This window comes from Notolepis coatsorum (genome assembly GCF_963971535.1).
Source record: "Notolepis coatsorum genome assembly, chromosome: 2".
NCBI lineage: Eukaryota > Metazoa > Chordata > Actinopteri > Aulopiformes > Paralepididae > Notolepis > Notolepis coatsorum.
Genome location: NC_140166.1, coordinates 179,300,507 through 179,326,089, shown reverse-complemented (window position 1 = coordinate 179,326,089; position 25,583 = coordinate 179,300,507). Strand labels below are relative to the sequence as shown.

General features: G+C 42.0%; 1 protein-coding gene across 1 annotated transcript; it reads left to right on the top strand.

Moving 5' to 3' along the window:
• Positions 1-3,465: 3,465 nt before the first annotated feature.
• usp46 (ubiquitin specific peptidase 46) lies at positions 3,466-25,046 on the top strand. The gene is made up of 9 exons (XM_084307567.1): positions 3,466-3,826; positions 11,637-11,717; positions 15,953-16,166; positions 17,578-17,801; positions 20,643-20,719; positions 21,200-21,283; positions 21,974-22,171; positions 22,797-22,875; positions 22,999-25,046. The coding sequence occupies exons 1-9, from the start codon at positions 3,791-3,793 to the stop codon at positions 23,098-23,100; spliced, it is 1,095 nt and encodes a 364-aa protein (XP_084163693.1). The 5' UTR covers positions 3,466-3,790; the 3' UTR covers positions 23,101-25,046.
• The last annotated feature ends 537 nt before the right edge of the window (positions 25,047-25,583 follow it).

Genomic DNA, 25,583 nt, shown 5'->3' with positions numbered 1-25,583 from the left:
TTTACATATTGCTATGTTGTGTTGTTGTGTTCTGTATTGTTGTATGTCCAGGAGAATTTTTTGTACTTGTGTTGTTTTTATTCTGTGCGCCTGACTGCAAGTCAAGTTTCCCATCTGGGATGATGAAGTTGAACTGAACTGAGATATGGTCTGGCATGATGTCACATTGAACCTGAGAGAATGTGAACCTCACACGGTATGTGTGTTGAGTCACATTGGCCACACAGCAGCAATGCCCTCTTACTGCAGGTTCATTCAGGGCTAAAGTAGCACTGATGATATTCTATATATTAAAGCGTAAACCTCTCAGTTGACATTGAACAGCAGCATCTTTGAAGTCACTGTTGTGTCTACTTCACGTCAGTTAGGCCTAGACTACCCTGTTCCTTAAGCATGAGGGGTTGAGAATGAGGGAAAGAAAGACTTTCTTTGAACCAGGAACATCGTGCCAACAAAGCAGTGTATCTAAAGGAGGCTTGAATACACTGGCCATTATGCATCACATTTGATAAGAGTGAATCTTAATCTCAGAACTATGACATTATTTCAGATTATTTTACATCTCAAATTCATGTTACTTCAATGACCATGCGACCAGGTTGAGTGGAATTCGCAACATGGTGGGCAACGTCAGTTCAGCAGCATCAAACGTAGAAAGACATCATCATCATCATCATCATCATCATCATCATCATCATCATCATCGTCATCATCATCATCATAACAATGACAAGCAAAACAGACAATATTCCCAGACTGTCACAAGACAATATTCACAAGACAATATCCACAAGCCTGATACAAGTGCTTAAGTGCAGGTGCATCTGTTGAGGTTAAAGGTGCTGTACGTGGTATTTATTTGTTATAATAAGCGGTCTACATGTTAAAATAATAGCTCTACATTCCGACAGCCATCACTGATATAGAGTGTTTGGTCACTAACATGGATCTCCCAATCCCTCCGCTCTACGGTAAACAGAAAATACACTTTATCCAATCAAGAGAGAGAACTCCACACTGAAAAAAATATGTGCTTTAAACAAGTAAAGAAAATCTGCCAGTGCAGTAAGCAAATGTGGCTTGGCAAGATTTCTTGAAATACGTATATATATATATTTTTTTTTTTTTTTTTTTTTTGGAATGGATAAAGTGGAATGGGATACCAGAAAGAAAACGTCTGTTTACTGCAGAGCAGAGGGACTGGACTGGAGACCCATGTTACTGACCAAACACTCGATATTAGGCTAATCTATTCATTGAGTAGAATGGATAATTAATAAAGACCATTCATTGAGTAAATACTTGGTTCTCTGTCGGTTTGCTTAGCGTGTACTGTCACGTACAAACGAAAGGGTGGATCATTAATAAAAGAGGCATACAGTAAGTTACACTTAATTTATTTACTGTCTTGATGTATCTGTCTCTGTCCTGTTCCACACTACTGCATATCTGTATGTCATGCATGTCATAAATGTCATGATTAGTTTAGATTAGATGGTTAGATTCGATTTTTATACCTGTATATCTGTATATTGTGTGTCATAAATGTCTGGATGAAACAGTACTGTATATCTGTATGTCATGTATATCATAAATGTCATTATGAATTGAAAATGGGGGACCCTGATGTAAACAAGACGAAAGTCTTTCTCTGGTCTGCATCCCCTTAACAATTGTGTGTATTGAGCTGTACTGTACTGTACCCATTCTGCAATCTGTTAATACAATTTGCAATCAATCAATCAATCAATCAGGTTGTTGGAATGTAGAGCCATTTAACACTTATTTGAACAAGAGAGACCACTTACAGAGTCCTTATTGCAGTGAGGTTAGGGTTATGGTTAGGGATACATTTACATTTAGGAAGCATACTAGGACCGCTACTGTTCCTAATTTATGCAAATGCCATGTCGTCAGCTTGTGACTGCAACTTGTTCCTGTTTGCGGACGACTCAGCCCTGCTGGTCTCTGACAAGAACAAGTTACAGGTTGAAAAAACCCTCAGCTCGGAACTAGGCAAAATCTGCATATGGCTTGCGGATAACAAACTATCATTACACATAGGCAAAACAGAGTCCATTCTCTTCGGTTCAAATAACAAACTCAGCAAGACCGACGGCTTCTCAGTTACAGTGGGTGACAATATTGTCACAAGGAAAGATGAAATTACCTACCTGGGTTCCATCCTAGAGGCTAATCTTTCCTGTGACAAAATGGCATCCAATGTAATAAAAAAAGTCAACCAACGAACTCGATTCTTGTACCGGATCTCCTCTCTGGTAAACAAGAATACCCTGAAGACTCTGGCAGGAGCACTCATTCAAGGGTACTACGATTATGCTTGCACCTCATGGTACCAAAGCACCTCAAAGGCGCTAAAAACAAAATTACAAACATCTCAAAACAAACTGGTCAGACTACTGCTTGACCTTACTCCTAGAACCCACCTCACCCCTGCCCACTTTGACAACCTAGGATGGCTTAGAGTAGACGACAGAGTACAGCAACTTGCAATGGGCCTGGTCTACAAGATACACTACACGACCAAGGTACCCATGTACATGTCAAAATACTTCCCAAAGGTCAGTGAATACCACGATCACAACACCAGAGGGAGCTCCACAAATCATGTTAAACCCAGATTCGGCTCAAACAAGGGACTAAACACGTTTAGCAATTATGCCACATCAATGTGGAACGCCCTACCTAAAGCTGTAAAGGAATGTGAATCACTACCCACTTTCAAAACCACTCTCAAAGAACACCTACGGGAGACTGTAATTCGAAACTGGCCCCTGTAAATGTCCTAACCCAACCCCCTCCAATGTACAGTAAATTACCTAGTATGGTTTTGTCAATATTCCAATGTACAGTTTTGCTTGTTTGTACAGTGTTCCCCCCCCCCCCTCCCAACCCCCTCCAATGTACAGTAAATTACCTAGTATGGTTGTCAATATTCCAATGTACAGTTTTGCTTGTACAGTTATACAGTGTTCCCCCCCAACCCCTCCTTTCAATCAATCAATCAATCAATTCAATCAATCAATCAATCAATCAATCAATCAATCAATCAATCAAGTCACAGTGTGTAATAAATCCCACCAGAAAGCATATCACAAATAAAGGCATTGTTAAAAAGTCTACAGACGAGGTCACTAGGGATTGTTTTTATGTTGGAATAATAATTTCAAAATGTGAAATTCATCCTTTTTTATTACTATAATTGTTTGTATTTGTTCAATTCATCCTTCGTGAGCCTTAATGAACTACAACTCCCTACAGTCATTCGCTCCAGGTAAATATTGATGATTGGTTGCGCCTCAGCCAATCATTATTATTCCAGTCTTTGTGTGGCCTTTTCATCCCGTCAATCAAACTAAGGAACATTCGACCAATCGGCTCTGCCGTTTCTCTGAAGTGGGCGGGCTACTACGCATTTCCTTATGTAGCAAGGTTGTGCTTAATCCCATTGCTATCAACCTGCTGTAACTTCGTGTTTACTATTCACCCATGCATCTATTGTTTTCAGTTGTAGGATATTTTACATGTCCGCGAGAATGAAGTGATTCCGGTGTTGCGTGCTGCTGTGTTCTTTTAAAATTCCGTGCTTGCTGTATGTTGCTTGGTCTCTCCAGTCGAGACAGACTGCCTGCCTTTACGCTTGGGGTTGCAGTCTCACCAGTCTGGCCTCTAGCCTCGGCTGCGAATTAACTTCATCTCTCAACACTGCCTTGCTTTGAAATCATGTTTATTTTATAAAGATGACGGCGAAGGGGACACTGTAAACTAAATGACTGTCAGAAATATCGCCTCCATTTGTAATATGGTAAGTAACTAGCTTGCTGGCTAGCCATTTTAACTATCGATTGCCTGCAGACAGACAGTCACTGTCATGCAGCTTGTGTGATGTTTATGGTTGGATGGTAGTATCAGGACGGTATCAGCCCCCTCTTCTTGCAGCCTGTCTGTTCGTGACAGCCGGGCTTTGCCAAAAGGATCCAGGCGGCGAGGGTCATTGTTTTGAAGAGGTGGATGATAGGCAGCTATCCTTGCATATAGTCAGACCTATGATTTAATAGACACTAGAAGGCCTGCATTTTAAACTCGCATGTTTTTGTAGCCTTTGACACTATTGCTATTTATTGTTATGATGATTGACAGGTGAAGAAAAAAAAATAAAGCATTGCCCATTTCCTCGAGCTGTTTTGATTGCATAATCTAGTAGTGTGTGGTCACATTAAATCCCAAAAGAGATAATGAGATCGAGCAGGAACGGGGCTAATCTATGTTTACATTGTCTCAGAGTCAGGGTATATTGTGTGTAACAACAGAATGGACTACTATCCTAATGCCAACTTCCTCTCCTTGACACTATGTTGACAAATCTAACATAATACCACTGTACAAGTATCCCCTTGCTTGCCACATGGCACCGGACTACACTGTATCCCATTGATAATACTTATGCGGTAAGGTTACACACTTCACTATAGTAGGGATGACCTTTACAAGGGCACTGGTGTAGCCAAGCCACGTCCAGACAGAAACAAAATAAAAACTTTGACATGGTCTAGGTTACTTTTACTTTGACCATGACATTTTGCACGGCATCGTTCATGTGAAGTGGTGGGTAATTGGTAATGGAACGCATGACTTGGCCTGGACTAGTCCCAAGTGACTTCTGTTTGATTGATGGTACAGACGGTCGGTCAGGTCCGCTATTGGGTTGCAACTTGCATTGAATATTTCAGGATACTAACACAAAGCATACATGCTGAATGGGGAGTGTTAACAAGTGACTGACAACATAATGGCAATTATTGGAAAGCCTGTGATTCATGGAACTGGGGTAGCACCCCCACACACACACTTTTCTTGGTCTCAGGAAACAACAGTTGTGATTGGATCAAGAAAAGAGGGTGGGGCTTGCTTGAGAGAGGTCAATTATCACTCCTAGATACACATACACAAGTCCCCAGTACACACACACGTATGTATTTCTTCAGAGGTCAGAGCTCAGGGTCGTCCACAGGGCAGCATTGGAAGGGGTTGTTTGAAAGGGGTTCACAAACTCTTTTTGGAACGTGACTCCATATTGACATTGGAAATAACTTGGAGACGTCAGCATCTGGCATGTGAAAGTACGTTGTGTGTGGCGACATGCCAAAGCAATGTTATTCCCCATGGAGGGGACAGAACGCATGCTGATTGTCAAGCTACATGGCTTCCACAGGGGCCCCTGTGTATGTGCAGGGCAAACTGTTGGCTGTATTTTTTTAGGTTAAAATTATAGTATTGATGATGTAGTTTTTAGGGATGCCCCGATCACGTTTTTTGCCACCGATACCGATCGTCTATGAGCCATATCGGCCAATACACTGCCGATACCGATCGTTTTTGGTTTTATATAAAAAAAAAAATGTAACTTTCTTATTTTATATAAAATATATATATTATATAATTATACTTGTAGTTGTATTATCTGCGAGACATCGCCACCACGCAACAAGTCAAAATGCTCGCTATCTGCAAACAGCTCCACTGTCTGTGTGTATACTCTGCTTTGGTCAGGTTAGTTGTAACGTTAGTTTAGCTTCGTTTTAACGTTAGATAATGTACAAAATAAGCGTCTTTCCTGTGTTTTATTTTGAAACCCCCTGACCGGAAGTATTTATGATGCTTCGCTATCTGCTTGTGTATTCCGGTTCTGTGTTTGTTCATCTTGGTGTCTGTAGATTGTTGGTGAACAACTAACTAACTTTAGGTTACTTTTTTAATGTTAGCTAGCAGCAGGGATGGACGCCGTTGTGCAAATGCAGGCAGCTACAGGCACTCGAGGAAGAGCTGCTGAATTTAATCGGCAGGAGAGAGAGAGCACGTCAAAGCCGGATATATCCCTGTGGCTGTGGTGTGGTCGTATAGGCACGAAAGTGCAGCTCGAACTACCTGTTGTTGTATTAAATTAATTGATTGCTGTTTAACTTGTCCATGTCCAGTCCTTTCGATTAGCCCCACCGTTCATTGTAAACAATGATGCATGTAATTATATTAACGTTACTGTGTTGTTGTAGCTATGTTAATAAATTCTGAATGGCATTAACATTAGCTGGCTGGCTACAACGAATTCTCACAAGCTGGCATCGTAAAATATCAACACCAGCCATGGGTATACTGTTTACTAAATTGTGGAGGCTTTTAATTGTCAAGGTAAGAGGATTTGAAGGCGTATGCTATGGAAGTCCCCTGCGGCTCCACTTTGTTGAAATGTACATAACTAGGGCTATAGGATAACCACCGCTTAATTCGCGATTTTTTTTTATTGGTTTGTCATGACAAACCAATTACATAATCCAACATATGTGTAAGAAACTAACATATTCCAGTTAATGATTTGTTACGGCAAAATCAATACTTCCATTTGTATAAATTACGTTAACTCGAGGATAGATTTCCTGCCTGCGGGACCAATATTATTCGATGACAGCCCCGCCCCCATTCACTAACCAACCAATCAACGCAACGGTTGTTCAGATTAGATTTGGGTGAAAGGTACGCATGAGAGAGAAGTCAGCGAGTGAGAATTGGATCATGTTTTCCGCGCCTGTCTTCAATCGGTTTTCACGATCGGCAAAAATAAAGCATTATCGGAATTCACCGATCTCATATTTATACTGAATATCGGCCGATACCGATCGCTGGCCGATCTATCGGGGCATCCCTAGTAGTTTTAGATTTGGTAATGAGAGGTGCGGCTGAGTAGCGTAGAGGTCTAAGTGCTCGCCTACCACCGCAGAGACTCTGCGTTCGACTCCAGCTGTCAGCAGTGTCGGAGGTTAGGAAGCCTGGGCCAGGATGAGACTTGGAGCATCTCTGAAGCAACGTGCCTACATGGGAGCGTTCACCCCCCCCCGCCCCTAACTTCCTCGTTCATTGACTCACAACAAGGGCTTCAAGTTTAATATCTTGTTTTCTAACAAGAGAGAGCAAAAATAAGAGCTTCAGTGACTACTCACACTAATGACAGTGTTGTAGGCTTGAAGAAAAAAGTAGGTCTAAAAACACAAGAACAACTAAAAGCCTTTATAGTCTGATTGATTGATTGAAAACTTTATTAACAGATTACAGAATGGGTACAATACAGTACGGCTCAATACACACAATTGTTAAGGGGATGCAGACCAGAGAAAGACTTTCGTCTTGTTTACATCAGGGTCCCCCATTTTCAATTCATAATCAATTCGTTTTTTGATGCTTTGATCGCCACCAACGGCATACGTTGTGGACTAACGTTACACACACACGTTCGGATCGAGGTGAAGACAAGCTTGGATCAACGCAAGATTGATATCATATAGCCCTTACCTTGACTAGGATGTACCCCAAAAAGAATATTCCAATTATCTGATTCCAAGTATTGATGTGAAGTCCATCAGGACTCAGAGCATTTGATTCTTCTCAATCCGACCGTTATAACCGCTCAGCTTGAGCGAAAAGTAAAAAAAAAATGACCCGGAAACTAGGGCTGGGCGATTAATCGATTTTTTGATTAATTCGACTTAATGATCTAGGACGATTTTGAAAAATTTAAATCGATAAAAAATAAAACTTTTTTTATTCACCCTATTTTACAAAAAGTGATGTTTGGTGAAAGTTAGATTTGCACTTTATTAATCCCAATAGGGCAATTCATTCTTGTTTGATGATCAAGAGGCACGTTTTATTTGTTTTAAGTGAAGTTTGGTGAAAAAGCAATTATTGCACTATTAATCCCAATAGGGACATTCATCTTTGTTTGATCAAGAGTAACCTTTTATATATATATATTAGTGCCGTCAGGCGATAAAAAACATTTATCTAATTAATTACAGGATTTGTAATTAATTAATCTAATTAATCGCATTTTAATCACATAACCATTTTATGCCTGATATTCTATATTCTATAATCATATTTCAAATTGCATGTGTCCGGATGGAAGAATTCAGTACTGTATCTACAAAACCTTCTGTTTAATCATCTTCCATCTATTAATTTGCTTAGATTTTTCAGGTCTGGTCAATTTGAGCATGGTGTTATTCACAGTCAAAGATAAAAAAAAATTATTGATATTCTCATTTGGTTTACAATTACAATTTACTCAAAATAAAATGTTCATTCAATCAATCATAATGAATTGAAAGTAAGGGTGCAACTTGCACCGTGCAATCCATTCTTTGTGGATCTAGCCCACAGTATTTCTGACACTGGGAATACATTCCCTGAGATCCATAGATGTGATGTCCCTAGAATCAGATACCAAGAACATGCAAATGGCCATATTCAAAAACAGAAAATATATACACGAGGGCAAGGAAACTGTACATTAGGAGGGGGTGGGAGGGGGGGTTTGTACATTTACGGGGGCCATACAGATTTACAGATATATATCTCATGACATTATGACAATACATGACATACAGGTATACAGTACTGTTACATTTGTGACATACAAGATATGCAAATATACAGTACTGTTAAACAGAGATCCTAACATAATATATACATACGAGGGGGAGAAAACTGTACATTAGGAGGGGGGGGGGGGGGGGGGGGGGGGGGTTGGACATTTACGGGGGCCAGTTTAGAATTGCAGCCTCCGGTAGGTGCTCTTTGAGAGTGGTTTTGAAGGTGGGTAGGGATTCACATTTTTTTTACGGCTGTGGGTAGGGCGTTCCACATTGATGCGGCATAATTGCTAAACGTGTTTAGACCTTTGTTTGTGCCGAATCTGGGTTGAACATGATTTGTGGAACTCCCTCTGGTGTTGTGGTCGTGGTATTCTTGACCTGTTAAAGCTAGTTACCTTGAATCGACAAAACCATTATTCATAAAGTCCTGCACATTCAAATGTGTAGATATGGTCATGGTGTACATAAAAACCTTGGAAATCATTTTTCGTGCTAAGAGTAAAAGCCTACCAGTGTATCAATGTATCTTTCAACCAAGAGAAGGAAAGCTTTGTCTGACTTTTATGAAGTTCAGAGCATTTTTTGTCTCTGGTTTTCATAGCGGTCAGTATTTCAATGTGCATCCATGGCTCAGTGTGATTTTTAACCCTGGTGGTTCTTAGGTGGGCCATGTTGTTAAGTATTGTTGTGAATTTAGTTTTGAAACCAAGCCATGTTTCTTCAACTAGTGTACCACTGAGCTCATCTGACCAGTCCAGGCTCTCCAGTTCTTGGTTAAAGACCTCGCTAGAGTAGGCTTTAGGTCCCTAGATGTGACTGTTTTGTGACAGCCGGCCTTTTGTTTTAGCTTTTTGCGGGTACAGAATATCATATAATGATCGCTTAACCCGCATGCTATAACCCCTTTATTGGAGATCCTGGACTTGTCAGAGGTCAGAATGAGATCAATGGTAGTCTAGTGGGATTCCTGAAAATGGTGACTTCTACGAGCACTTTTGGGTAAAAATTGGTATCCTTTAGCATACCGGTAATTCAGGAATGCTGAATCCGATAAACCTGGTTCCCAAGCGGAATTGTGAGTTTTTTACCTTCTCATTTGCATAACAAAATGGCCACCAAATGTCAAATTATTTCCAATAACTCTGTAACTAGGAAAGCAAAATGACAAAGATAATGTGGTTCAGATATTTTTAAGTAATCAGTGGTAATCCAACTCTTAAAGTTAATTAACATTATTCATATTTTATCCAACATCTCTAACTAGGCGAGCAAACATGTGTATGTGAGTGAGTGTCATGTGAGTGTCTATACCTATGTTTTGAGGGTCTGAGAATGTAATCAGTGATAAGCCAGATGCTTAATTATGCAAATTAGTGCATACAATTTAATGAATTACAAAATCCATGTAACAATGCTCAATCTCAACTTTGCCACGAAATACTTCTTGATGCTTATCCAGGCATGACAGGGCAATATGTTACGTCAATCTCTCCCAATGGTCAAGGCCATGGACTATTGGGGGGGGTCATGGTTTTGAAGGAAGGATTTTTTAATCCATGGATAAAAATAAACAGTACTGGGAAAGAGTTGGTTGTAGTTTACACATTTGTAAGGTTCAAGGCTTCCTATGTCACATGGCAAAATCATATCAAGTCGTAACGCGACGTCAGTTGGCCTGGGCTCAGGTCGGCCTCTGTGCGCACAACGCTCTCCCATGCAGTGAGACTCCTCGCTGTCGGGTGAAAAGAAGTGGCTGGCGACTCCACGTGTATCAAAGGAGGCGTGTGTTAGTCTACAGTACACCCTCCCCAGATCCACAGTAGGGCAGCGCAACGACCAGGAAGGGAATTTGCATAATTAATGACTAAATTGGGGAGATGGGAGAAAAAGATAAAAGATATAAATAAACAGACATGGTGTAATATGGCGATTGGGCAACTCTAATTCCAAACAGTTGAAAGAGACCTCACATGACAGTCTGTCTCTATTTTGTGGTTTTATTGTTTTATCATATATTATGGTAATGAGGTTTTGGTTAGCTACGTTCCAAGTAAAATTAAAAGGCTGCTCCCGTCCATTATAAAATAATCCCTCTCTTCCGGGGGGAAATACGTGCTTGGGGTGTATGAATGGTGCAGCGCGTCTCTTTCGGGGGGAAAGACGCAGGGTATATGTATGAATGGTTCAGCGCAGCATGTCTCTTTCGGGGGGAAAGACACAGGGTATATATGTATGAATGGTGCAGCACGTCTTTTTCGGGGGGAAATACACAGGGTATGTATGAACACGTGCACCAGCATGTGTGCAGCAGCTTCTCAAATTCAAAGCGGAATTCAGACAAAGAGGTATTCAGAGTGCTCGGACAGAGAACATTGACAATCGCTGAAAGTCAAAGGTATCCTTTCTGTGTTGTCTGTGTTCTTGCAGGGAAAAAAAGCCACAGCTTCATTTGGGAACGATTTGAGCTCTGAAAAGTAAAAAGGCGTCTTTATCGGGAGATAAGTGGTCCGCCTCTACAATCAAAGGACATAAAATCATCTTGAATTTTGACCGTGTAATAGGCTACTTAGGCTGTCTGTCTGCTCTTTCTGAGGTTGACGGGGAGCCTTTTCTTCATGGTATGTAACCAAAGCATTCAGGACATCCCATAAAAGAAAGCTAGAACCTTCTATGGGAAACTGAGAGCTCCACGAAACCTGATAGACAGGAATGTGTTTTCGGTCAATCACTGAAATGTGTCTAATCTTGTCAATTGTACTGTATGAGAGAGGCCTTTTTAGTCTAGTTTCATCTCTTTGAGGCAGCAGGAAGGATAGTGTGGCTTGGTGAATTCAGTTTGGATTGTCTTGTCATGCTTATCTTGTGTCCAGGGTGCTTGTCCTCTGAAAATAAAAGGCTAAAGATGTACAACAATCACTCTGTTTTAAGAGTCTTATTTATTTCTAATCCAGGCTAGAGCCTGAGCTCGACATTTTGGCATGGATGGAATTTCCATATTAATTTGCCTGTGTGCACACGGAGAGAAGAAAAACAAATGAGACTAGCCTCTTTTTGCCTTTTTGGCCAACTCTGCTAATGAGTAAACAGTGGCATATGGGGTACGATGACAACAACTAAATATCAGTATTGTTTAATGTGCATAATGTTTTTTCACTAACCTACAGGCATGTTTTTTTTCTCTCGTCTCAGGGCACCAATGCCTCTGCTCTGGAGAAAGACATTGGTCCAGAGCAGTTCCCAATCAATGAACACTACTTTGGATTGGTCAATGTAAGTGTCACTTAACACACTCACACATTAACACACATCATGGTCATAACCACTGTATTTTTTTTCTTTTTTTCTTTAACAAACCACCATGAGCATCATGGTGACTCATGTCCTTTGTATTCGACAGCTTGTTTTATTGAATGAGACGGGTTGTTTTGCTTGTTGGCGTGGCACAAATCCAATTCACATTTACATTTACCGTAGTCATTTAGCTGACGCTTTTATCCAAAGCGACTTACAAGTTCTATACGACAAGTCATCAGGAAGGGCACAGATCTATCAGCTTAGTAACAATGTTCATCAAAGTGTTGAGTGCTACAGTGTAGGTTAATATATTAGGACAAGTGCAATTCCGCTCTGTTTTTTCATTTAGGCATGTATTTACCCATAGGCTGAAGTCTCTGGGTCTCTCTAAACCCAAAATAAATAATTGCCAAATAAATGAAAACAAATTGTTGTGGCTGAATGTCAGTGTGTACAGCAATGTCATTGTGACTCAAGTCTCAAAGAACATAACGTTGTTGTGACCCAATTCTGACAAAACAAGAGGTTGTCCTCATCTGATCTAATTCACATATCAACACATTCGGGGCCATTGGGATCCGTCTAATCCCACTTTATACGGCCAGCATATCAAAACAAACTTTCATTGTGCGTGAGGCTGCTTGTAGAGCTAAATCTATACTTTATAATATTATTGCCATCTGTCCATTCTCATTGTCAATTGACACTATAAACCGTCCCTTCAAGATGCCTTAAAAGGCTTAAATAATAAAAATGTTCATCAATACGTTCCCATTTTATAGCGTCTTGAATATGAACGTTATAGCAGAATGTTCTGGTATATTTCCTGGAACGCAAGATATAGGGTGCTAAGCTAATAACGTTAAATCGAATGGCATTTCAGTTATACACAAGCTAAAACTCAAAATGCATATTGTCGGTATCATGGTCCACCATGAATGCATGAAAGGGGGGGGGGGCGGGGGACATTGTTTCTGATTATTGATCACCAATAACGGCATTAACCTCAGTAGCCTTATTCGCTGATCGGCTGGTTGGCTATGATAACAAGGCCTGATCAGCATGTAATTTACGTGAAAAAGCTCTTACCTGTGGCCGGTTGGATCCCCAAAAGGATTTCCCAGTTATCGATCGCCATCTGGTAGATCCATATGTCCATTGGCTGATGATATATTCCTTTACTGCATACTGAATTCAGCGTCCCAAAGACTATTCCAGGCCATCGGCTACACGCATAGCTCTAGGCCAGGGGTCGGGAACCTATGGCTCGCGAGCCATATATGGCTCTTCTGGTGACAGCATATGGCTCCCAGAATTTTTTGAGTAAAAAAAAAAAAAAAAAAAAAAGTTTTTTTTTTAATACTTGTGATATTTCTTAATAATACTGTGTCATTTAAAAGTAAACAGAAATTAGTTTTGAAGATACAGCTAATAGTATCTGTAGCTGAAGATATAGCGAGCAGAGCTGGCGAGGGAACACAAGTGGACAGAAATTAAAAATCTTCAACCTGAAGACCAGCTGATTCTTAAAACTTGGAACAAGCTTCCTGTGACATACCACACAATGCAGCGTGAGTATTGCCGTATATTGACCATGTTTGGCTCTACATATGCATGTGGGCAGTCATTCTTGCATATGAGGAACATTAAGACCAACCTACACTCACGTTTAACTGATGGAAGCCTCAACGCCTGCATGAAGCTCAACCTCACCACGTATGAACCAGATTACAAGGCCATCAGCAAAACCATGCAGCACCAGAAGTCGCATTAAAAGTAAGACATATTTAATTCATTATACGTTAAAAATACTATATGGCTCTCAATAAAATATATTTAGAAATATTTGGCTTTTATGGCTCTCCCAGTCAAAAAGGTTCCTGACCCCTGCTCTAGGCTAACAGAAAAACCCATGCATACTAAAAAAAAAAAAAAAAACACCGGTCTGTAACAGGGAACACTGCATTATCGAGACAGCGCCCCTATGAGGATCTGGCTGGTAATGCACCTTTCCGAATTCCAAGAGTAGGGTAAATCTGCAGTGCCGCAGGATGACATTGAGTAGGATATTAAAATGGAATAAAAGCCAAAACAACCTTGCCATGTATATATACGTGGTTGGCCCTCAAGCGTTGGATCCGAAACACGTATATACACGTGGTTGGCCCCGAATGTGTTAACAAGAACTTCTGTCTCACCATCGAGGACACAAAGGTCCCAGACTCCCCTCATGTCAAAAACCCTCCCTTTTTATGACTCATTTGAGAGTCATAAAACACTTCCACCTTCTTCCACCTCAAGAATATTGTCCAGATCCGCCCACTACTCTCTTTTTCTGATGCAGAATGAGTCAAACATGTACTAATTTCCTCTCGGTTGGTCTATTGCAGGGGTTCTCAAACTTTTTTATACCACAACCCCATTTTTATTTAGGAATTCTTTTTGGCGACCCCACACATGTATCGCGTAATTTCAAAAAGGAATGTCAAAATAAAAGCACACGTTGTTGAACTTGATCATGCATATTTATTAGAACATTTTATTACAGCACTATGTTATCAATACACATTTATAAAATGAGGCATATTTAGCCAAAATATGTTGCCAGAACATAAAGACACGTAGTTTGAGAACCGCTGGTCTATTGTAATGCCATTTTCAGCAATCTGCCCTCTCGCAACGTCTCCTTACATAAATGGACTGCATTTACATAGCGTTTTTATCCAAAGTACTTTACAACTTATGCCTCACATTCACCCATTCACTCACACATTCACACACACCGACGGCGAGCAGTTAGGAGTTAAGCGTCTTGCTCAAGGACACTTCGACATGCTGCCGGGAGGAGCCAGGATCGAACTGGGAACCTTCAGATTACCAGACAACCGCTCTACTTCCTGAGTCACTGTCGCCTCACATCCACCCCATCCTGCCGTCACATCACCCCAGTGCTTCAGGACATTCACTGGCTGCCTGTCCAGCAGATGATTTATTTCAAAGTCCTGCTGCTCACTTTCAAGGCCCTACATAGCTCTGTCCCTGCCTACCTCTCTGAACTCATCCAACCATACTGTCCTACCTCTCTGAACTCATCCAACCATACTGTCCTACCTGTCAACTCATCCAACCATACTGTCCTACCTGTCAACTCATCCAACCATACTGTCCTACCTGTCAACTCATCCAACCATACTGTCCTACCTGTCAACTCATCCAACCATACTGTCCTACCTGTCAACTCATCCAACCATACTGTCCTACCTGTCAACTCATCCAACCATACTGTCCTACCTGTCAACTCATCCAACCATACTGTCCTACCTGTCAACTCATCCAACCATACTGTCCTACCTGTCAACTCATCCAACCATACTGTCCTACCTCTCTCTCTGCTTTTCTCACTCAGGCCTCCTCATTGTCCCAAAACTAAACTCTAGACTATGAACATAAACCACTTGGCTGTTCAAGTATATGGATCTCCACAGGTGTAGAGTGTGTAACAGCGTACAGGATTTTAATAACAGTTATATACATATACACAGTTCCCATCCTATCTAACACTAAGATCTAATGCTGCATCACTGTACCTCACTGCATCACTGAGCACAGAGTGACAGTTACCATCTTCCTGGACTCTTACCTTTGAAACAGCACTGTGCAATATTTCACCTACTGTAGACTTCAGTATATTTTTACTGTATTTATGTACTGTATATTTTATTCTATTTTTATTCTATTCTATTTTATTCTATTCTTATTCTTAGGCAATTTGATTGGTTTTGTTCTTATTCGTGACCTGTTCTGTCTAAATGTTTAATGTTGAGCGATTTGCAGTGTCAAACTTCCCTCAGGATAATAAAAGTATTTCTATTCTATTCTATTCTATTCTATGATCAGGCTGCTCCCAATTAAGGTATGAAACTAGCCAGCAGCTCACCTTGTTATCGAAAGTCCCCCAAAGCCTTGTCTAGGAGAACACCTGTGTCTCTACTGCATTTATAGACTCAAGATAGACTGCTTACTCTGCTCTTGCTCCCACGGCAGAAAATAGATCTAAAGGCGACAGAAGACAACAATACGAGAAGTCTCATCTCAATGGAATATTTACAGAAGAAAAGAATGCTATGTGCTGAACATGGCGGCCGACAGCCTGCAGTAGAAGTTCTATTCTGTTGCGTTTCTAATCTCTGTCTCTTGTCGTTCCTTTTCAGTTTGGAAACACTTGCTACTGCAACTCTGTTCTTCAGGCTCTGTACTTCTGCCGACCCTTCCGGGAGAACGTGTTGGCGTACAAGGCCCAGCAGAAGAAGAAGGAGAACCTGCTCACGTGCCTGGCCGACCTCTTCCACAGCATCGCCACGCAGAAGAAGAAGGTGGGCGTCATCCCGCCCAAGAAGTTCATCTCCCGTCTTCGGAAGGAGAATGGTGAGGGCGCCCACACACACGCCACCACCGCCTACAGAGAGCCTTGGCCATAGCCTGCTCCCTCTCTGGGTCAGCTACAACTGACTGGGAGCAAAGTTGAAACTGGGGCCAGCTTAGAGCTAAATACAATGATTGTCCTATTTTCTTATGGGCTGGGTACTAGTGCTCTCCCCTCTTAGCATGCGACAGCCCATATCAGGGTAGTTTTTAGGACGATTTGCCCACCGGCACTTTGGCGACCCCTAGTGGCTCGGGTGTGCATATTTTGTAATACAATATATATATATCGAATTAAAGCCCCATTTGTTGCCTGTGGATAGCCCTTTCAGGTGACAAAATCCATTGAGCGGTTCTCGAGTTACATTCCGGTATTTGAGGCTTGTGCAAAGTACACGGTATTGCGCAAAATACCACTCCCGACTCAGGCTGCAGTAGTTCCGTCAATCTAAATCCGATCTCGAAAATGATTGTGGATCGTTGTAGCCAACGAGTGTGGCTTCCAATGATACCCCACGTGGGGATGTGTGAATCAGGGATCTAGGTGAACAACTAAATTCTTTAACAAGAAGCCAAATTAATTGAAGTCTATGAGAAAACTGAGTTTTTCTTTGTACACAGTTTACCAAAATCACTCCTAATCACTCATTTCTGAATGGATCTTTATGAAATCTGGATATGTACTACATGCTATGGCTACGTCTGGATTTGTAAGCCATACCACCTTCTGGGGAAATACTACCTCTGGACTACTAACTACTACAGAAAAACTTGAGTAACAAGTTTTTCTACAACTCAAGTTCAGACCTATGTTACTCTATTACGTTAGCACTAAAAGTGTTTTTGGAATCAGAAACTTCAGAATGTCATCTTTCAAAAGAGACCAGGCTCATGCATGTGCTATAAGTATAAAGTATGTTGTTTTGGTTTGAAAAAAAAGTATGCAGTCCTCAAAAACGAAAACTAAAATGGCCAATTTTGGGGGCGCTTGCTAAGACCAGTTTTTCCATCATGAACTTGTGGTCTTCTATTGTGTAGTGGTCACAGTGTTAATGTAGTCAGGTGAATGTATGAGGTGAAGGGCAGCAGTATGTTGGTGGTAAGGTCACACGGAGCCTAGAACTGGGAATAGAGGAAGATTGTTCTCTCTCTCTCTGTGACTCTGAACAATGTACACCTCTGTCCGGACCGGTCTCAGCGCCAGCTGCCTCTCTCTCTCTCGCTCTCTCTCTCCCTCTCTCTCTCGCTCTCACTCTCTCTCTCTCCATTTTCATCTGTCAGAATATGAGCGTGTGTGTCTGTGGACACCGCTGTTCAATCAATGTAGGCCTCTAGATTTCTAGATTGAATTAATCTTCACTCCCCCCCTCCCAGTCTGCCGTTCCCTCAACCTCAAGAGCCGTTTCGTTCCCAGACTTGTTCGACAACTACATGCAGCAAGACGCCCATGAGTTCCTCAACTACCTGCTGAACACGGTGGCCGACATCCTGCAGGACGAGAAGAAGCAGGAGAAGCAGAACGGGCGCCTCAAGAACAACGGCGCCGCGGAGGCCGAGAACAAGACGGAGCCCACCTGGGTGCACGACATCTTCCAGGGCACGCTGACCAATGAGACGCGCTGTCTCAACTGTGAGACGGTGAGTGGCTTGTGGGGGTTCTTTTTCGGCCATGCTATTTTGCATCCCAAATTTGATTAAGACAAATTCTTGCTACCAGGGTTCAGCCGCCTCCTCTGTTGAATTGAATAAGACCCTTGTTTCTGAATTTAATGGATTGCGTGCCACTAGGGATGCAAAATGGTTGCCCCAAAATGGCACCAATGGAACCACTTCCAAGTGAAAAGGAGAGAACTGATATATATTTTAGGCTCTGCTCTCATAGTCAATTGATTTGTACATTGCATGACACATTCATTTCCTAGGGGAAAAAACACTCAGATTATACATTCAAGCTAGGGGTGCATGATATTGATTTTTTGACCCCGATATCGATACCGATAACTTTCTGCTCCTCAAGGTCGATACCGATACCGATAACCGATATATATATATATTTATTGTATTATAATTTTTTTTCTTTTATGTATATTCCTGTAGTTTTGACCTAACCAGATTTATCATGACATGAGCGTTACTACTATGAACAAAACAAAGCCAAGAGAACAGTTTTGACTCTTCAAATAAAGTGACTATATTTATTTTTCCAAATAAATATAATTTGAGTCAATCACAAAATTCACAATCCGTCAATGTCATTAACAATGTGTTTCCCTGAACAATGAGTGAACTAAAAACCAACAGGTATTGTGCTTTGTCAGTAGGGATGGATACCGGTACCTGTGAATCGATACCGGTACCCAACGGTACCTTTTTTCGGTACATTAGTCTAAAAAAAATCTAACTACCTCAGTTGTAAATAAATAAATAATCAAAACTTAAAATAACCACATTTTCGACAGTTTTCGGCTTGCCATTGCCCCGACTGCTTTGTTGTTGAATCAAGTCAAATCCTAAGTAAGCATATATTGTGCGTGTGAACGTTGACATAAAAAGAAAAAAGTGTAAAAAAAGTGTAAAAAAATAAATATATATATATATTTTATTATCGGAGCTATCAATACGTTTATCGGGTTTATCAGGATGACGTCATAATAGCTGATATCGGCCCGATAATTATCGACCCGATAATTATCGTGCATCCCTAATTCAAGCAACCTCTACCCCCCTCTATTTCAGTCCTGTTCTCAGTGGGCTGTTTCTGTGCCTGTAGCAAGCAAGCTGAATGAAATGAAATGAAATGAAATTCAGATCAAACTGAGATGTTGCAGATCAAATATGACTTGAGGTCTAGCAATAGCATATCTAACTTATCATTAAAAATGTTGTCGGAAGCATACTTTAGTTTCAACTTTAGGTAGAAAAGAGAAGATTTACGCATTTCCCCCCCAAGATCTCTTCACATGCACGTTATTTAATTACATGTTCTCAGTTTTTCTCAAAACACAGGAAAAGGCCATTTTCATAATGGGTCCCCTTTTATTATATTTGATGAACGGATGATGATGTGGGTCCCACCTGTTTCTCTTCTAGTGTGTTCATGACCCTCAGCTGTTTCTCTCCCAGTGTGTTCATGACCCTCAGCTGTTTCTCTTCTAGTGTGTTCATGAGCCTCGGCTGTTTCTCTTCTAGTGTGTTCATGACCCTCAGCTGTTTCTCTTCTAGTGTGTTCATGAGCCTCAGCTGTTTCTCTCCCAGTGTGTTCATGAGCCTCAGCTGTTTCTCTTCTAGTGTGTTCATGACCCTCAGCTGTTTCTCTTCTAGTGTGTTCATGACCCTCAGCTGTTTCTCTCCCAGTGTGTTCATGAGCCTCAGCTGTTTCTCTTCTAGTGTGTTCATGACCCTCAGCTGTTTCTCTTCTAGTGTGTTCATGACCCTCAGCTGTTTCTCTCCCAGTGTGTTCATGAGCCTCAGCTGTTTCTCTTCTAGTGTGTTCATGACCCTCAGCTGTTTCTCTTCTAGTGTGTTCATGACCCTCAGCTGTTTCTCTCCCAGTGTGTTCATGAGCCTCAGCTGTTTCTCTTCTAGTGTGTTCATGACCCTCAGCTGTTTCTCTTCTAGTGTGTTCATGACCCTCAGCTGTTTCTCTCCCAGTGTGTTCATGAGCCTCAGCTGTTTCTCTCCCAGTGTGTTCATGACCCTCAGCTGTTTCTCTCCCAGTGTGTTCATGAGCCTCAGCTGTTTCTCTTCTAGTGTGTTCATGACCCTCAGCTGTTTCTCTCCCAGTGTGTTCATGAGCCTCAGCTGTTTCTCTCCCAGTGTGTTCATGACCCTCAGCTGTTTCTCTCCTAGTGTGTTCATGAGCCTCAGCTGTTTCTCTCCCAGTGTGTTCATGACCCTCAGCTGTTTCTCTCCCAGTGTGTTCATGAGCCTCAGCTAGTCCCTGTAGGACATGGACTTAAGGACACCGACGCTGTGAAAGAGGAAATGCCACGCCGCCCACTTTACCTGCTGACGCTGTGCTTTGTTCTTAAAGAGAGAGGAGAGTGAACTGAACAACCCCTGCTGTACAAAGCCACACAGCATCATCAGCACATCAAAGGCCTGCCATGCCTGTGTGTGTGTGTGTGTGTGTGTGTGTGTGTGTGTGTGTGTGTGTGTGTGTGTGTGTGTGTGTGTGTGTGTGTGTGTGTGTGTGTGTGTGTGTGTGTGTGTGTGTGTGTGTGTGTGTGTGTGTGTGTGTGTGTGTGTGTGTGTGTGTGCGCGCGCGCGCTCTGTGTGGGTGGATGATAGGACAGGTATTTAATAATAATAATACAGTTCCACCCCTTGAAGTGGCGTTTTATTATAGGACAATCGACCACAAGCGGACTTTCATTACCAACACCCCGTAGTGGATGGAGCGCTGCCGTCACACCAAAGCAGCGTGTCCTCACTGATCCACCCCGGCTTACGCCTGTGTCTCGCCTCCTCTCTTGTCAGGTGAGCAGCAAAGATGAGGATTTTCTGGATCTTTCCGTCGACGTGGAGCAGAACACGTCGATAACACACTGTCTCAGGTACCATCGTTGTTAACGTGAATATTGAAATTCGATACATTGTCCCGTAAGGTTTTGGAAATGCCACGGGAATCTGTCCGTAATGTTGTTTTCACCTGGTCAAATGATTAAACGTCAGGTTTGGCTGCTGGTAGATTTATCTTTTTGAAGGAATAACAACCCAAATAACATATTTCCGGATGACTATTTCACCCAAGTGATTGTTGTAGCTAAAATAAAGCCTGGGACATTTAAACTTTTTAAAACAATAAAAATGCATCAATTGAACAACATAAGACATTGAGAATGCTATTTTTTTGTCATGGAATAGTTGTGGGAAAATGTCAAATGTGATCAGTGACGTACAAAGGCGGTCCGAGGAAAGCGACAGTTGTGATTGGGGGATGGAGAGAAGAGGGCGGGGTTTGAGATAGGCGAGTTGAGCTGAGCTAACCAGGAGTCCTATTGGCTGCTGCTGCTGTTGTTGTTGTTGCTCCCCAGGGACTTCAGCAACACGGAGACCCTGTGCAGTGAATACAAATACTACTGTGAGGCGTGCTGCAGCAAGCAGGAGGCTCAGAAACGGTCAGTGTGATGCTGAGACTGTGAATTACAGGTTTATGTGTGGTAGTTATGCATGACTGCTATTCTCCTACGCAGAGAGTTGGACGAGGTTCTACAGTGTGAAACATCTCTGCCCAAAGAGGAAGTAAATTAACCGGTGCTACTTATACTTAATAATATATAACTTGCTTAATATATTGAATAAATGATATTATATCCCCCCCCCCGCCAATATTTTGTAGTCTCTTTTATAAATAATAAGCGTTGAAAAAAGCAAAATAATTAAATGTCACAGCGCCTGTGTGTTTATTCAGTGTCCATGGAAACGATGACGTAATGCAGCCATAAAATACATATAACTTAATATTCGGTCTACTACATCACTGCATAACTCATGAATGTCCAGACGGGCTTAATCTTTGGTTATTAGTGATACTCTGTGTGTACACCCAATTCAACATTATAGTTGCATTTTCTTTGATTTAATTTGGTCAGCGATGTCCGGATTTGGTACAGAGATGTTTGCTCCCCTGGTCAGAGCTGGTTAGCAGGCTGCGATGTACAGGCGTAGAGTAGAGACTGTGCACAACTTCATATTTCTGCGTGGTGATGGAGATGTGAATGTTTATACTGTTACATGTGATCCATCATACCGTTCTATGAACCGTCATTCGGCCCAGCTTCTGCAGCGTGTGTGTGTTCGTTCCACAGGATGCGTGTGAAGAAGCTTCCCATGATCCTCGCCCTGCACCTGAAGAGGTTTAAATACATGGAGCAGCTGCACCGCTACACCAAGCTGTCCTACCGCGTGGTCTTCCCCCTCGAGCTCCGCCTCTTCAACACGTCCGCGGACGCCGTCAACCTGGACCGCATGTATGACCTGGTGGCCGTGGTTGTCCACTGTGGCAGGTGACTGATGGCAGTTTGGACCAGTAATACCCACAGACCGGCCAATCTGGGCTCATAATTACATTTCTACAGCCGCTTGTAGAATTGGTGTTTTCTTCTTTCTTTTTTTAACGATGCTTTTTTTTCTTCTTTTTTTCCGAATTTATTTATTTTCTTTCTTTTACATGAAATATAAAAAAATAAACATGACGACACACAATACAATAATAATAATAGACAGGACTTCACAGGACAATAATAATACTAACAATAACAATAATGACAATAGAATAACAAAAATTATAAATACAGATGCAAAAATCTAAATAACATTTTTATTACAGACACCACAAAAGACATTTCCTCCCCCACTCCCACCCCAGGACCCCCAGACCCCCCAGGACCAACACCCCAACCCCGCTCCGCTGCTAGATAGTGGCTTTAACTTTCTTGGCTGCTGAGACCAACAGCTCAATGGTGGCCTGTCCAACCCCAATTACACGTGCAGTAGAGATTTCCATATAAATGACATCCAGCAGTGTCGGAGACCAATTAATCATTGAGTTTCTCAGGTTGTTTCCACCTCATGGCTATCAGCTTGTAACGCTGCTTTTCTTCTTCTTTTCTGTTTCCCCCTGTGACCCAGTGGGCCGAACAGAGGTCACTACATCACCATCGTCAAGAGTCACGGCTTCTGGCTGCTGTTTGATGATGACATCGTGGAGGTGAGTCACTCCGCCTTATCATCCATAATGTTGTTGTTGCTCATGATGATGATGATGATGATGATAAATCGGCACAACCGACACAATCTCATCAACGTCTCTCCGTTTCCTCTTTTGTTGCAGAAAATCGATGCCCAGGCGATCGAGGAGTTCTACGGGCTGACCTCAGACATCTCTAAGAACTCAGAGTCCGGCTACATCCTCTTCTACCAGTCCAGGGAATGACTGGCCTTGGATCAGTGACACACAGGAAGAGGACAATCACACAGGGTGGGCCTAGCAACCCGTAACCCAAATGAACACACGACCCCACCTCCCTGTCCCATCCCATCCAGCTCCCTTCCTCCTCAGGACCACTCTTGAAATGTGTGCCAATATAACCCCCCCCCCATGGGCCTGGTCCCCGGGTCTACCTGCACTTCCTCTCCCATGATCCTTTTCCTCCCTGAGCTCGGCATGCTGGGAAGGCGGTAAACTTGCTTTTTTGCCCTTCGCCTGCATCTGCACTTTAGAACAAAAAACAACACGACAACAACGACGAAGAAGAAGGAAACAAAAAGGAAATCTACAGTCAGATACAAGTACATACTTGCTGCCTGTGTAGGGCGTCACCCTGGAGCGACCCGCTGGCCCATAGAGGAGCACTCCTCCTGGGCTGGTGGCACCCCACTGGGAGGAAGGAACGGCTACATATATACAGACTCCTGTCAGAGATGGGATTGTAATCATCTATATGTATATAACATCCGTTCCTACACTGTGTCACACACTCGCGGATCCCCATTCATTCGGGGCCGTCCCATGACATCATCCTGGTCCTACCCATAGACATGTCTACGTCTTAAGCCCCGACGGGTGCATGAGTTTTTAACATGAGAGAAACGTTGTATAATAGAGAGAGGAAGCGTGTCGGCTTTATAGCAATTTTTTTTTACATTAAATTGAGATCTTTCGCTTATCTCAGATTACTAGTAAACCTGATTGATGGCAATGTGAAAGGAAATGTAATAGCCCCATAAGAACGAGCTGTCTGGCTGCTCTGATGACTCTCCAGCCTCCAGACTGCAGCTAACCACAGGTGCTCTTGTCCTAAGGCTCCTTGTGTACTTCTGTAGCCAACTGAACTTCAGGCTCTTAGATGTAGACGACTAGGGAACCCTCTGCTGTTTTTCAATAGAAGCTCACCTTTCTCAGTCTACAACTAATGATCGAGCGTCTCAGTGAGGTGTATATGGTCGCCTGAGCAGTCTGATCCTAGGTCAGTACTCCTATTCTTGGATGTTTGATAAATACAGGCCCTGGATCAGCAGCCTGGCCAGTCATGTCCTTTTATAAACTTAATTTTTTTTATTATTATTATGTAAAAGCCCTATTTATCACTGATCTTATTTATGTTTGGTATTTTTAACACTGACTGCTGGTTAGTGGAAGTATGTTGTACGGCTGTGTGTAGTGCGTCTCTTTTGAGGAAAAGTGCTTTGAATGTCAAGACGGTGTGTCTTGTGTGTAAGCGCTCACTAAAGTGAAGGACAAGGTGTGTATGTACACACCTTTATAGAACTGACCTGTCTGCGGTTGGGCTGAAACGGAAGTCAGATTTGTATCTGTGTGCGTGTGTGTGGTATGTGTTGTTAAATAACGTAACACAAATGAAACCTCCCCAATTGATCACATTCATACGGACACCATTTTTCTCATGTGTCGTGCTCAAATGGGGATTTCTTTGGAAAGAAATCCCAACCTGAGCACAACATAAGACTTTAAGCGGCCACTGTGTGAATACGGTCAATGGCCTACAAGGCTTTTGAAACAGAAACACAGTGAGGTGCAATAGGAGTTGAAGTAATTTTGATGTCCCAATTCCCAGTGAGGCTAGTAGTTTAATGGATTGGTTAGTGGTGTCTTTCATCTTCCCAGTTTGTGTGTGTGTGTGTGCGCGCATAATAGATCAAAGGAGATGGACTTACTTCATCTCCATGTGCAATATACAGCATAACAACGTTCCATTTCATTCATTCTATTTTTATTTCCTTGGTTTTGGTTATTGATATTGTTCATTGTTCATTCCTAACGTTGAACTATATATGTTCTTTATATATGTCTGTCACACTTTGTTATTGGCTTCAAATGATGACTTTATATGTGATGCTTTAAGACCCTAACTGACTCGATCCTGAAGCTCTGCCCCTCTTTTCTTGACCCTCCAATGACCACCACTGCTTTTCCTCGTGGAGCTAAGAAGAGGGCGGAGCTTGGGATAGGTCCATTCCCATAGGGAGGTGTAGTGGTTACGTCATTGTTGTTTCCGGCCGGTACACCTCGCTTGAAATCGCAATGTATTTGCCCATTTCTAAATCACCTCGTTTAAAACAAATAAAGCATAAACATTTGCATGGTGTACCTTTCTGTGCGTATTCATCCACAATCTATAGCTCAACATGAAAATAATTATTTTACGATTAATTGCGAATTGTTTCATGTTGAGCTATAGATTGTGGATGAATACACACAGAAAGGTACACCATGCCAATGTTCATGCTTTATTTGTTTTAAACAAGACTTTAGAAATATGTCCATTGGAAATACATTGCAATTCCGGCCGTAAACAACAATGACGTAACCACTACACCTCCCTATCGTGAACGTCCAGTTCCCCCGCTTGGTTTAGCGTTCTGATATCCAGTGGTGATGGTGTATATATATATCCT